Raw genomic sequence first — 14952 nt, 5'->3', positions numbered from 1 at the left:
GTATATTACTTTATGTTAGCTTCAGCGTTCATATAATGTTAGCTACTGCAAACATTTTAGCCTATGAAACACCACAGGCTATACCAACTGTCTCAAAGAAAAAGGTAATTTGGGATAACCTCAAGTCTTACTGCCTGACAAGTCAGGTTGCAGCTAACGCTGCACATATATTACACAAACAGCATCTGTAGGCGTATGCTGCCCCCATCAGTTTTGAAAGAATTGCAGCCTTGGTACATATACCGCCAATGGTACCTAAGTGCCCCCCCAGTACTGATGTGTTTTAAGAATTCTGGTATCAAATGGTGTTGGAAGTATTGTTTGTATGACATCCCTAACAGTTAGTGTACCATTAGCCATGAATATTTACAGGTTTCCATCTGGTCAAACACATTCTGTATGAAATATTAATGCCTAGTTTACTATATATGTTATTAATTATTTTGTCAGAAATAGTTCAATGATCACAAAGCATATTTACAAAAATGATACCAATGGAAGGAAAATTAATAACTTCTTTCTTCTCAAAATCAATCACAGCTGCAAAAACTGTAAACCATAAAGTGGAACTTATAAAACACCCATCTGCTCACATTCTGCTTTTTTATATATATATATATATATATATATATATATATATATATATATATATATATATATCCCAGAAAACCAGAAATTTGCAACTGAACTACAAGCAGCTTTGTGCCTGACGTCAGATCCTTCACTTTGAATTAAGTCCAAAAAGCATCTCATAATGACACTGTCTAAATCAAATGCAGACATATTGGTTTTCATTATTGGTATGCAAAAAGACACACCTGGGTTATAGTTTAGATCCATGGGATGCAGATGAAGACGTGCCCCCTCTCAGGTGAAGGCTGAGGTAGCGAAAGCCACGCTCTTGCTGCTTACTGCTGACCCCCACGTGCCACTTCTTCATCTGTTCTTGTTGTGCACCACTAGCAGCTCTATCACCCTATTTTTCTGCTGAAACACAGTCCGCTGCACTTCATATTCTCCCCCACCTTTCTTTGCTTATCCTCCACGTCATATAAGTCTTCTACAACTTCATTTTGCTAAGTCAAACGCAGGTCAATGTGACACATCGATCAGCGGCAGTTAGGCGAGGTCAGGCCAAGGCTAGCGTGTCTGCATACCTCTCAGGAAGCCTTTTTCTCAATATACAGTATACTTCTGTCAAAGGAGCTGAAAGAGCGGAGGAAGCACATTTTTGAGACACACGCGAAACGACTGCAGGACAGAAAGCGATGAGTGAAACGGCAAACCGGAGGCAAGATGGTGTGTCTGCTCTTCTCTGAAGAGCCCCTGAAGGAAGTGAGTGGGGTGGGGTGGGAGCTAGTGGTGGAGGGAGGTGGGTTGCATCATAAATCAGGCGTCCCTCCCTGGAGTGGGACCTGTAAATCTGGTGAACGAAGAATGGGCACTCAGCCGAATGAGTCATCCACAGTGCTCTATAAATACTGCTGTACAGGGTCGGCAAGGCTGTTGCTACTGGTGGCCAAGAAACCCAGAGACACTGGGGTTTCTCCCTCTGAACGGAAGGTCTTTAATAACCCTCTTATCTTTTTCAGTCCAAGCCAGACTTGTAGGTGAACTACACATTACTTGCTTCCTTTAAGTGGGAGAGAAGCTGGCAGAAAAGGTATTTAACATTTAACACCAACACTACCTGTTGGGAGTCAAACACAGGAAAACATGAAAAAAAAAAAGACGTGGGAAGAGATCTAAATATTTACCCAGAGGAAAAATCAGTTTACATACCATTGGTCTGGACATTCATATGAACTGGCCCCGACAGACAAACACAGTATAACAGTCCAGCTGAAACTTACTTCAGTGGAGGCCCAAATGTGTACTCACTGAAACCTGGCCTATCAGATACACGGTGGGGGGCAGGGGTTGTGGAAAGACATTGGAGTGGGAGTCTGATAATGGACATTGGTATGCAAGTTTCAAATACCAAGCCCCCCTCCCAGAATAAGGCTGTTATGTAAGCATCTGTGCTTCCTGTCCTGCTTCTCTCTCTGGCTTAAACTGTTTTTTGCATTTTCTCGAGAGGATCGAGAGGCATGGATTCTCACAAACGGGGATGTTGTGATGCATGGATACAAGAAAGGAGGAAGTCTGGAATCCTGGAGCCTAAATGAGAGTGAGGAGGACATCTCAAACATCTACTACATACAAAAGGCATGCAGCATATTGTCTGGAAATGCCGGCCTCCCTTTTCCTGCTTTTTGTCAAGTCTGTTCGATCCAGATGTAACATTACAATTATGGCGTGTTTAGCTTTATGCTAAACAACGCATGTACCACTTATTGTCCTTCACAGATCGAATGCAAAGTAGTTTGCTTGCATAAGCTTGTGATTTATCATCTTTTGACTGAATGACAGCTAATGGAGGACATCATTAAGTGAAACGCCTCTTTTGTAAAGTATGAAAATGTAGCAGGCGACATTTCATATCCATTCATCCAGTATTTTATCCTCTAGGGCTGTTTTTGCAAATGCCTTTTCCCCATTTACCAGCTGATCAATCATGACTTCATGAAAAATGGCCCTAGTCAACACAGGGTACAGTCTGAGCTATTATGTGGATTCTCATGGGTTTTAGTTCCACCACTAAAACACACAAACTACACATTGTGTTGTTATAGAGAAATGCAAGTGGGCTGAAGCCACTAATCAAACTGCTGCTAACATATAAAACCAAAAACTATATTTATGTTGCGTTTTGCGTAGGAAGTTGTACGGTGGCTGGGAAGTGCAAAGCGCAACAAATTAAAAAAACAGCAACAAATTAAAAAACCGCAACAAATTAAAAAACCGCAACAAATTAAAAAAACGCAACAAATTAAAAAACCGCAACAAATTAAAAATCCACAACAAATTAAAAAACCGCAACAAATTAAAAATCCACAACAAATTAAAAAACCGCAACAAATTAAAAATCCACAACAAATTAAAAAACCGCAACAAATTAAAAATCCACAACAAATTAAAAAACCGCAACAAATCAAAAATCCACAACAAATTAAAAAAACGCAACAAATTTAAAAACCGCAACAAATTAAAAATCCACAACAAATTAAAAAAACGCAACAAATTAAAAAACCGCAACAAATTAAAAATCCACAACAAATTAAAAAAACGCAACAAATTAAAAAACCGCAACAAATTAAAAATCCACAACAAATTAAAAAAACGCAACAAATTAAAAAACCGCAACAAATTAAAAATCCACAACAAATTAAAAAAACGCAACAAATTAAAAAACCGCAACAAATTAAAAATCCACAAATTAAAAAACCGCAACAAATTAAAAATCCACAACAAATTAAAAAACCGCAACAAATCAAAAATCCACAACAAATTAAAAAACCGCAACAAATCAAAAATCCACAACAAATTAAAAAACCGCAACAAATCAAAAATCCACAACAAATTAAAAATCCTTGACGGAAAGGGATTGTCTGAAATACCGGAAGTGGCACAACGATTAGGCTTACTCCATATTTGTAGCTCAGAAAAGTGATTCGGGATGTCAACAAACGTTGAGAAACTCACGCCTCACAGCGCTTCCTTATCACCCTGACGGTGCTTGCTGCACTACATAGAGAACCGGAAAATGTTTTGCCCGTTTTGTGGCGTTAGCTTCAGCCTCTTCACCCCTTTTTGTGCTTCCTGTGGACGGTCTCTGGAGCTTTTGCGGGACACAGACCAGGCTGAAGGATCAAACTCCCCGGGGACATCAAAACAAACAGAAAATTCTGAACAAAGTAATTTTGATATATTACTCACTTTTTGTTCTCTTCAGACAGTCTATGCTATTTCAGTTAAATAGCACGTTTATTTACCATTTTGGCTCCGGTTTCTGTTTCTGTTTCCTTATACTGTATTCTCGTCTACGTTTAGTAATGGAGAGTGCTAACCCCGTTTTGATGTCAAACGTTTTTCATTCAACCAGAACAAACATGTCCGTCATACAAGCAGTTCATGGAGTACAAAAAATCAAAATCCAAAGAGCGTCAGGCCTTCAGCTGTGGAGCAAAATTAAAACTCAAGTTACAGAGTAAACCTGTCAAGGTAAGCCATCACAGGTAACTTTATAAACGAGGATTTGGCAATTATTCTTAAAGTGATCTGGCTTTTATTATTTGTTTGTAGATCAATATCGGATTTATGGTGTCACAACAAACCGACTTAAAACCGCTAAGAGGGAAAACACTGCCCTTATTTATTACCCCCGAAATTACAGCCCCTGACCTCCTGAAGCAGGCTGTAGAAAAAATGAGAACATTCAACAAGGACTTGGTGGAGGGACCATATGTCCTTTTGTATCCTGACTGCACAGAGGTGATAAATGTGCCTGGGACAGAAAGGCCATTCCGATTGGCAGACTACAAAGAGGAAATAGGAAAGAACTACAACAGGATTTCTCTATTCATTTGCCCAGAGAGCCACTTCAAACGAGGTTTGTTAATTTTATATTTTGATGTGTTTACATATACAACAACTAATAATGTGTCTACTTTCTCAGCTCTGATTGCAGAGGATGGTACCTCAGACTCGGACCCTGAGATTGTGATTACATCAAGAAGCACAGCTGAGTTCAACCAGGCAGACACATTGGTGTGTACTTTTTTTCCCTCTCCACCATGCCAGAGGCCTGTGAGTGGCCCTGGCAGAGGTGCATGTCCTCTGAGTGCTCTATTTTTTTTCTCTATAATGATCATAATTCTGTAACATCCATGGGTCTATTATTTTCATTGTGTGATTATATGTTCTTTAAAAAAGTATTTTTTTTTAAGTATTGATGGACTATCTAAATGCGATACGAAGTTGGTGAAAGCTTTGAAAAGTGCATGTTTTTCATCTTAGGTTTTCAAACCACAAGACCAGAGTACCCCTAATGGTAAACATGCAGAGAAGGAGTAAGTTATTTAAGAGCTTGTTCTGCTATATATTAGAGTTGGGCAATACAATATATGTCTTTGTTTTATTTCAGGGAATATTGATCACGATATAAACCGCTAGATTTGTACATATTAAATGTGCCGTTGCTCATGGTAAATGGTAAATGGCCTGTATTTGTAAAGCGCTTTATTAGTCCCTAAGGACTAAGCGCTTTACACATCCAGTCATCCACCCATTCACACACACATTCACACACTGGTGATGGCAGCTACATTGTAGCCACAGCCACCGTGGGGCGCACTGACAGAGGCGAGGCTGCCGAACACTGGCGCCACCAGTAGGCAATGGGTGAAGTGTCTAGCCCAAGGGCACAACGACCAAGACTGTCCGATCCGGGGCTCGAACCGGCAACCTTCCGATTACAAGGTGAACTTAAAATTTCACATAAGTAAGATGTGAAATCCTCAGAAGCTTGTTTTGATTTAAATATTTATTTCCTGTCATAAGTTCAGACAGACGGATGTATTAACATATTACATCCGTTTCAGATAACTAAAAAAAGGTACATGTTAAAAACTAAATCAAAAGTCAGGGATAAAGATTTCCAGTTTCAAAAGACAACAAACACCAGATCACTCAATTGCTTGGTCAATTACATTTAAAAACAAAAAAGAATGATTCTAAACATAAATCTTAGTTTACAGTAAGTTTTACAGGAGAACAGACATAAAATTGACAAAGTCTTTGTCAATATCAAATGAATAAGCTAAGAAATAAAAGCAAATTCTTCTAATCTCTCCTTGTATATTTATTTTAATGGTTGGTTTAGATGTAAATGGTGCCCAAACATCTCCACGGGTGGCGCTGCTACTTCACTGTGCTGCAGGTAACAAGTCACCCTAACTGGACATGATGCTGTTCCCAGAGCGATTGGTTGCTGCGCTACTTGATAAGGATTGACTATTCTTATGTCAATGAAAAAAAAGAGTGATTAGAGGAATAAGCAGCATATAAAATGGATGGATGGATAGCTCTATTGCAATAGTCTCATATTTCCTTTGAGAGAAAAGTATACTGCAATACATATTGTTATTTTATTGCCCCACCCTAATATAAATATTTATTGGTTTCATAGCCTTTTTATAATGTTGGTATCATAAATAATATTGAACTGTATGAGCTTCTTATCTGGACATTTTAATTCCAATACTCTTATTCTGTTTCAGACATGCTCCAGGACCTTCATCTATCATACAGCCATGTCAGGTATTTGGGCAATTTATGTCAGCATGACGTTTTTTGCTATTGCTGAAATAGTACAAAGCTATGTATGTTTATATACAGTATGCAATTTTTGTTCTTTTTTTTCCAGATTGTAATATCTGATACAGAGGATCTTGATCACCAAAACGAAACGAATCCAGTCATGAGTCCCTATAGGTAAATAAAATTGTGTCTTATATGTAATTTTAAATCTGTAACTACAGTACACGTTTGGGTTTGTGAAATGGGTAAAGATAATTAAAGGGTGAATAGAAGTTATTCTAATGTTGGAATTATAATTTCTCAACAGTAAATATGCAGACCTGTGTGCCCCCTGCATTGAGGACGAGGATGAAGAGCTGGTTGAAGTTGCTTCACCGATTGATGACAGAGCACTGTAAAATATCAAATACTACTTCAAATAACAATGCTAAATTGTATAGTCTTGCATTCGGTCTTTCATTTTTGTGATTACAGGGAAGACGTTAACATTAATCTACCTGACATCATTGCAAACTTATCCAGTGCTATTCATCATGGAAGTGTCAGCAGATTCAACATCTCAAGAGCAAATGTCTGGGATGGAGCAGTCAGGGGTTTCAGGCGGTTGTCATACTCTGAAACCAATGACATGCTGGTTAAATTTACTGATGATTCTGGCATTCTAGAAGAAGGACTTGATGCAGGTGGCCCAAAACGAGAGTTTTTGAGTCTGCTAATGAAACACATGAAAGATCGTCCCATTTTTGATGGACCCGAAGGACGTCGATTCCTCGTCTACAATGCAAAGGGTATGCAATGATCAGATGTTTGATAAACTTAATTTAAAGACTTTTTTGGACTTTTAAATCAATTTGTTTTTAATTATTATCAGAAGCAACTCATAATAATTTCTTGGATTATTTCAAAACAGCATTAGTCTGTCTATCTGATCGATCTATCTGACATCGATCGGATCTGATCGATCGGTAGAGAGAGGTGTGTGTGTGAGAGAGTTTATCATTTACTGTATTCATTCACAGCTGTAAGGGAGGATGAATACTACCTAGCAGGAAAGATGATAGCCGTGTCAGTTGTGCATGGTGGTCCAGGGCCCCATTTCCTGTCAGAAGAGCTGGTACATTATCTTGCAGGCCAGACTTCAGTAAAAGCAACAGTTGCCTCAGTCACAGATGACGACATAGGGAAAGCTTTACAAGAGGTGAGGACAGCGCAGGATTTGAATGCAGGATAGAACTACAGCTTCTTCATCTGTATGACATTAAAAAATTCTTTCTTTGTGTAGGGAAAAAACAGGAATGAAAATCAGACACGTAAGCTTACATTGTGTATGTCCATTTTTATGGGTTTTTCAGATCGACAGTGCTGGTTCAGTGGATGTCCTGCGTGACTGTGTCATAAAACACAGTACTATGCTACAGGTGGCTGGTTGTCTAAGGCATGTTTCCACAGTTGAGGAAAAGAAAGACATTGTGTCTGACTATCTCCGGTGGTATATAATTGCTCGAAACTCATCTGTAATTGACAGGTGAGACAGGTGAATTATTGTTATGACAGTGTTGTTCATAATTTCCGACTGAAATATTTTACATTCTCCAAGGTTTCCAAAGTTCACAGTTTGTCCATAGTTTGTGCATGTACTATGAACTGGTAAATGACACAAAGTTCTCCTCATTCTTTAGATTTAAAGAGGGTCTTTCAGCACTTAATTTCCTGAGTGCACTCCAGCAACACCCTACTTTGCTTTCCCCGGTCCTGTGTCACATGGAAAAGAAACTCACAGCCCTTGAACTTGAGAGACTTTTCAAACCTGACTTCAGCCCATCTGGAAGTAACAGGAGACGTCTGGAAAGTCAAACTGTGGGCTACTGGTCAGACTATCTGCTGGACTGTGAAGGTTTATACCAGTATTTCTTTTAGTACTCATTACAAGACAATGTGTTGAATTCACATATACATATATAATTTTTTTTAAAATTTTTTGCAGAATCACAAACTGCTGTGTCGTTGGGCGATGTTCTGATGTTTGCAACTGGGCTAACATCACTGCCACCTTCTGGATTAGATCCACTACCAAGCCTACAGTTCCTGGATGACTCTTTATTCCCGATGGCAAATACATGCTTAAACTTATTGAAACTACCAATGATAACTTCATATTCCTTGTTTAAATCCAACATGGATTTTGGAATTCAAAACTCCCCAGGATTTGGATGTTTCTAGAATGTCTGGCCTTGTAGTTCAAACCTGCTGTTGATTTATTCCTCAAGTTTTTAAGTCAAATTTTTTTTTAAATATGTTATGAATAGGAGAAGGTGGGACATACTGGCGGTACAGCACAAATCCATTATAGTTTACCAGGTTTATTGTAGTTTTATTAGATAACCCAGTTACTTACAGCTGCTTCTTCTTGGCATTACATTGTAAATTCTGTAGGTTTTTTGCTACGGGACTTATCCAGAAATCTGTTATGTATTTGAGCATGTTTTTTTTATTCTAAAATGTAGGTACATCTGTTCAAAGGAGATTTAAAATGCAATCGCTAGACTTGATTTGTTCAAAGTTTTGACAGTGCTACTAAAAGTAAAGGCATTTAAAGGTGTACTGTGTTCTACTCTTAAAAGTTGTAATAAACACACAATACAGTGCAAGATGTGATTTTGATTTGATTTATTATTTATATAAATGTTCAGGACTGTATCTCAACTTCCATCAGCTAAACAAGGACCAGAATTATCAAGACATTCAATAAGAATATGCTTTTACAAACACAAACTTAAACTTTTGGCGTCTTCAGCCAACTCATGTAGCCTAGTTCAAAAAAGCAGCATATGCTATAGGTTTTGGTGAAAACAACAAAAAGCCAGGTTTTTGTTTTTTTTAGAAATTTGCAATTTCTATTAACTTCATGTAAAGTTCAGTGGCAGACTCCCAGCAGACGGGCTTTTGAAAATGATTTTGCTCCATTACAAAATTCAGATACTCCTGTATGTTTGAGTCCCCACATACAACTACTGACAGCCTAGACTCAGGAAAAGCGTCCAGTTCAGATTGTTGAATCAGGAATCCACAGTCTCTGGAGCCGTATCTGTGATCAATGGAAGACAATTGCATTAATATAGGTTTACACATAAAGTAATTATTTGATCATTATTATCCATTACCTGTGGGGTAGGTAGTACAGTTCATTTGGCACACCTCCTGGACATGAAGCTGTTCTTGAGGGACGAATCCGATGAGTGTTCCACAGCTTCACACATTCATCAAGATCCTTCTGAACAATGACAGTGAAGCAAAATCTCAAAAGGCACTGATGCTCGTGACTTCCATTGAAGTGTCCAGCATCTCGAAGATCCGCAAACAGCTCCAACCAAAACTGAGCCCTAAAAAAAATTGTTTAGAGATAGTTTAGTTTGTTTACATGGCATCGTTTCACAACACGTCATCGCATGGCACTTTACAGTTCATTTTAACTGAATCATATATAGACTCCAGTCAGTTTAAATGTTTTCTATCGAAAGGGATTGCATACAGGCAAAACTCTAAAACATTTCAGTAATGTGCAAAAGTTAATTTGTTTTAGGAATTCTAATTAAATGTGAAATTAGCGATACTGAGTCATTACATACAAAGTGAGGTATTTCAAGTATTTCTTACAATGTTAATGATTAAGACGTAGAACTTATGAAAAACCCAAATTCAATGTCTCTAACAATTTGTATGTTCTATTTGTTTGGGTCCTTTTTGCATAAATTACTGCCTCCATGCAGCGTGGTATGGATGCTATCAGTCTGTGGATCTGTTGAGGTGTTATGGAAGACCAGGATGCTTCAGTAGCAGCCTTGAGGTCTTAGCCACTACACTATGTTACACCCCTTTCATCCACACTTACATTAGACAAAACTTTCTATTAATGTGCTTTGATAGTCTCTGTGAACATTCAAATTCTTTTAAGGTGTTCTTTATGGAGGGTGTCAATTATGTTTTTTTCCCCACAGCTGTCAGGACAGCAGTCATGTCCATTCTGTGAGTCCTCCTGAATTAGAAAGACCATTTAGAGGCTCAGGAACCCTTTGCAGATGATTTGAATTAATTAGCTCATAGTAGAGTGGCACTTTAAGTCTAAAATATTTAACCTTTTCACAATATTATGGTTTTGAAGTTGGGTTTTTCTTAAGTTCCAAAGCATAATCATCATAATTACTAAATGGGCTAAAAATGTATAGTTTGGCATACAATGAGTATTTAATATCGGTTTTACTTTTTAAGTTGAATTACTGAAATAATAATAATAATAATAATAATAATAATAATAATAATAATAATAATAATAATAATAACAACAGTAATAATAATAATGGATTGCATTTATATAGCGCTTTTCGAGGCCCTCAAAGCGCTTTACAATTCCACTGTTCATTCACTCTCACATTCACACACTGGTGGAGGCAGCTACAGTTGTAGCCACAGCTGCCCTGGGGCAGACTGACAATAAATCAACTTTTGCACGACATTCAAATTTGTTACGCCTTTAAATATCAGGCAAAATTAAATGTTATATTTACCTTCCTTTTCGATATATGGACCACCAGGACTCAATTCGCTGGTTATTCGTTGATGAACCAAACATGTGACTGGACTCTCCGCTGAAGTGGTCATCATGATGGTGACGTAGTGCGCACTGAACTGCAGCCATAATGCCGTTTTCTGTCCCACAGTCAGTTCTCAGTCTCATCGGTACAACACCAAGGCTCCCAACACATGACAAGTAATAGTAAGCTATAACCACTGGATTATTATTGGTTGGTCCACATTCTAGCCACAAAACCTTGCGTGAAAATCCATCAATGCACCCTGAAATGGCCAAACCGAATGGTTTGAGCTTGTCATAACCATCAGCATGCCACATGTAGTTGGGTCCCAGCGAATGATAGGTTCTCCTAATGAATCTTCTGCGTGTTCTCATCTGGCATCCATGAGGATTAAGCTCCCGGAGTATTTTCATCACATCATCCCTCTTCACTTTAAGATGATGCTTTTGTTTAAGTACCTGCCACATTGTTCGATACCCAAACAATCGCCCAGGTCCTTGAAGCTCCGCTCTGATTGCGTTAATGATCGTTGTTCTGGAGTGAAAATATTTTCTTCGGTAAAGTCCAGCATTATTAAGTTTACTTTTAAGACTCCTTAAACTTATCTTTACACCATGCAAACTTAACATCATGTCCATGATAACACTATATGAGTGACCTTCGTTGAAATATTTAATGCAGTACTGTAGGGTGTCTGATCCTTCAGCCTGGTCTGTGTCCCGCAAAAGCTCCAGAGACCGTCCACAGGAAGCACAAAAAGGGGTGAAGAGGCTGAAGCTAACGCCACAAAACGGGCAAAACATTTTCCGGTTCTCTATGTAGTGCAGCAAGCACCGTCAGGGTGATAAGGAAGCGCTGTGAGGCGTGAGTTTCTCAACGTTTGTTGACATCCCGAATCACTTTTCTGAGCTACAAATATGGAGTAAGCCTAATCGTTGTGCCACTTCCGGTATTTCAGACAATCCCTTTCCGTCAAGGATTTTTAATTTGTTGTGGATTTTTGATTTGTTGCGGTTTTTTAATTTGTTGTGGATTTTTGATTTGTTGCGGTTTTTTAATTTGTTGTGGATTTTTAATTTGTTGCGGTTTTTTAATTTGTTGCGGTTTTTTAATTTGTTGTGGATTTTTAATTTGTTGTGGATTTTTAATTTGTTGCGGTTTTTTAATTTGTTGCGGTTTTTTAATTTGTTGCGGTTTTTTTAATTTGTTGCGTTTTTTTAATTTGTTGTGGATTTTTAATTTGTTGCGGTTTTTTAATTTGTTGTGGATTTTTAATTTGTTGCGGTTTTTTAATTTGTTGCGTTTTTTAAATTTGTTGTGGATTTTTAATTTGTTGCGGTTTTTTAATTTGTTGCTGTTTTTTAATTTGTTGCGCTTTGCACTTCCCAGCCACCGTAAAGTTGCCTTCCTGCGCGGGAAAAAAAAAGTATTTTGTTAACTGTCAAACCATCAAATTCAATGTGCAGTGGTTTGCTGTTGATATTACAATCCCTCCTAACAATCATTTAACTTAAATTTGTTGAATCAAATCATTTTTATGCTCCTTAGATATTAGTTTCAATCCTCAGTCAGTTAGCATACTCTAGCGTAACAAAGGAAACAATGTGTATGACAGACTCTTCCAAACCAAAGATGACCAAAATGAAGTAAGTGTGGCAAAACATCAGGCTCTTATTTCTACAGTGAGAGGCTCAAATGGCTGTTGTTGGTTGGATTTTGTTAAGCCTCAGTCACACAGGCCTAGAGATTAGCTCCTAAACCCCTGCAACTACCGGTAGCTAATGAAGTTAGTTAGACTACGTCCACACTAGCCCGGATAGATTTGAAAACGGCGCTTTCAGTTGTTTTCAAAGAGTTGCGTGTCCACACTAAAACGGCAGAAAACGCTGACGCTGCAGTTCCGCGCATACGCAAAAGCGAGTGAGAATTAAAGAATTTGAAGAAAAGCTATCTGGAGCGTGTACAAACTAATATTAATCTTTTTTAGGGCTGTCAAAATTGAGAGCAGTCAAAACAACTGCTGTATAATGCCCTCCGCTATCTTTGTTTAATTGGGCACATGACTGCATCACATGACTAAAATGCGTCATCGTTTTAGAAAGTCTGCGTTTTCGAGTGTCCACACTGCGATGGGACAGCTCTGTTTTGAAATGTATGCGTTTTCGAGAGAGTTTCCAAAAGGCTGCGTTTTTCCTTGGGGAAAGCGCCGTCTCAGTGTGGACGGGAGGGTAAAACAGAGAGAAAATCAATGTAGACTGATAAGAAAAAAACAACAACAAAAAAAACAGAATAAACCCACACAATAGCTGGAGATAAAATATTCAAAATGTAATGTTTTGGATTCCACACCGAAAAAAAAAATAAAGTTGTGTCTGCAAAGCCTCGTTTGTATAAAATTTCCTTGAGCTATAATCAAGATTACGCCAAAGAAGAAGCGCATAGAAATAAACAGAAAAGCCTACCAATCAGGAATGGGCATCATCGCTCTGTCTAGGTACATCACACTTTATGTCATACCCAGATTTGTTTTATCTGCACAGTTTGGTTTGCAATAATTGTTAAAATGACAGTCTGTAGGCTGTGAACAGTTCCCAATTTAATGGTTGCAACACAATTTATACCCTTTTTTTTCCAATTACAATGAAAAACATTAGTGAAAGTAACAAGTCCCTAAGAGTGCAATGTGTGTGTGCGTGTGTGCGTGTGAGATTCTCTGCTCTCTGAATTATAGTTGACAGACAGATGTGCGCTGTCATGTGGAGGAGGATGAGTCGCACATTTCAGCTGGTAGTTTGAGTTCCTTTCAAAATGTGCAGCTTCTTGTGTTTCACAGTCCACTAAGAGTCACAGAAGCAGCTCTCTGTCATTTATGTGAAACTGCAGCACAAAATGACAACAACAACAAAAAACTCAATCATTTACTTTTTTTGGCAGGCGTATGACTCCTGTATCCTTCATTTGGGGTAAAAAACCAGAATAGTGCACATGCTCTGGTTTTACAGTTGCCAGATGCAGTTTTGGCTCTGGCTATTTTTTTTTTAGCATTGTTTGCTAGCACAAGAAGACAGGTCACATAGCAGTCTTCTGTCTCTGCTCTGAATAAATCCATCCACGGCACACTTAAGAAAGATGTCACTGCAAAGTGGATCTGCATTGTTAGCACAGGAATATATTTCACAAATTTCAGATACCTCCTTAATCCTTGTCAAAGAGACATGTAGCTCAGTTTTTCTCTTTAATAAACCAAATAATAGCAGGCAAGCACTTTTTTCATTCTATGGATGATTAAGCAGCTTGGGCTCCAGCTCCGACAGCCCAAACTCCTGTGAGTGTGGGACACCTTGGGGAACTTAGTGACATTTTTCTACAAAGCCACATGAAATCAAGAGCAATTCCTGCTACCCTTACAGCTACCTTTGAGGAGGAAAAAAAGATTATCCTTGTGCTTTGAGAGCCAGCAAAAATTTCTACTCTTCAAATCAATTTGCCAGTCAGTCAGAGTTTCTTTTCCAGCACCCTGTCAGATGCTTTCAGGGAAAGGGAGCTGTAATCGGTTTGAACAAACCCTTCAGACTTCATAATGCTATACTACCACCATTCACCCATACAGGGGAAGTGATCCTAAACATGGCTGACACCGAAGAGTCTTTTAAATCACAGCAAGCCAACGTTATCCAAACATTTTTTTCACTGGTAGTAATGCGTTTTCTAGCTATTTCAGCAAACTGCAGAGGAAGTTTACAGACGGTGTTGAAAATCTTTTGAACTAAAAACGTGATTTGAGCTAATGCGATGGTGCCACATACATACATAATATAGTAGTAGCCAAAAACATAGGATAAATTAGATCCCCTCCTCTAAACACACTTTCTCACTGGCAGCAAGACTTTACCTACTATTGCCAGCCTTCAGTTAGCCATTTCCACAGCTAGAAGAAGGATAGTGAAGACAGATTTTAGTTGGACGCCCACTTCTGGTTAAAGATGAATGATTTGGACAAATGTGCATTTATTCTACTGGCCACTGCCATAACAACTTTGTTCTCTTCTAACGCAAAATTTAAGATAATGCTTGACTTTGTCATGGTGCTAGTGAACCTTGAGCTAAATGCTAACATCAGTATGCTAACAAACGCATGTCAAAAAATATCAATGCTGTTATT

At 38.3% G+C, this 14952-nt stretch overlaps 2 protein-coding genes across 4 annotated transcripts in view; one reads left to right on the top strand and one right to left on the bottom strand.

The window, feature by feature from the left end:
• arhgap24 (Rho GTPase activating protein 24) overlaps positions 1–14952 on the bottom strand; it is a 96824-nt gene that overhangs the window by 34953 nt on the left and 46919 nt on the right. Inside the window, exon 1 of one of the 2 annotated variants that reach the window (XM_085359869.1) lies at positions 819–1650. The exons of the other annotated variant lie outside the window; for it this stretch is intronic. Coding sequence (XP_085215995.1) covers positions 819–840 — 22 coding nt within the window. The 5' untranslated portion in view covers positions 841–1650. Of the gene's footprint in view, positions 1–818; positions 1651–14952 lie in introns of those variants that run through there. 2 annotated transcript variants of the gene reach the window in all.
• Positions 3549–8443, top strand: LOC146629130 (G2/M phase-specific E3 ubiquitin-protein ligase-like). 2 transcript variants are annotated; one of them, XM_085359871.1, is made up of 13 exons: positions 3549–3797; positions 3986–4104; positions 4186–4492; positions 4559–4650; positions 4900–4952; positions 6162–6201; positions 6308–6375; positions 6509–6595; positions 6676–6989; positions 7221–7399; positions 7554–7726; positions 7881–8095; positions 8186–8443. In XM_085359871.1, exons 1-13 carry the CDS (start codon positions 3647–3649, stop codon positions 8419–8421), a joined length of 2034 nt encoding a protein of 677 aa, XP_085215997.1. In that variant the 5' UTR covers positions 3549–3646; the 3' UTR covers positions 8422–8443. The 2 variants fall into 2 exon arrangements, with proteins under 2 accessions (XP_085215997.1, XP_085215998.1); XM_085359872.1 differs by lacking the exons at positions 3549–3797; positions 3986–4104; positions 4186–4492; ... (4 more) ...; positions 6509–6595; positions 7221–7399 and having other exon boundaries at positions 6907–6989.

Source organism: Diplotaxodon limnothrissa, linkage group LG7 (assembly GCF_057381915.1).
Source record: "Diplotaxodon limnothrissa isolate DT_005_m linkage group LG7, D_limnothrissa_male_GT1.1, whole genome shotgun sequence".
Lineage (NCBI taxonomy): Eukaryota > Metazoa > Chordata > Actinopteri > Cichliformes > Cichlidae > Diplotaxodon > Diplotaxodon limnothrissa.
Note: the sequence above shows the minus strand (reverse complement) of the source record. Positions and strands in the feature narration are given on the sequence as shown.

What these genes read in the sequence shown, in the direction of transcription:
- LOC146629130 (XM_085359871.1), top strand. Translation starts at nt 3,647, where the DNA reads ATGTTTTGCCCGTTTTGTGGCGTTAGCTTCAGCCTCTTCACCCCTTTT. An exon ending in CCGATTGATGACAGAGCACT is followed by an intron (nt 6,596 to 6,675) that starts GTAAAATATCAA and finishes TTGTGATTACAG; the next exon opens with GGAAGACGTTAACATTAATC. An exon ending in AACTCATCTGTAATTGACAG is followed by an intron (nt 7,727 to 7,880) that starts GTGAGACAGGTG and finishes CTCATTCTTTAG; the next exon opens with ATTTAAAGAGGGTCTTTCAG.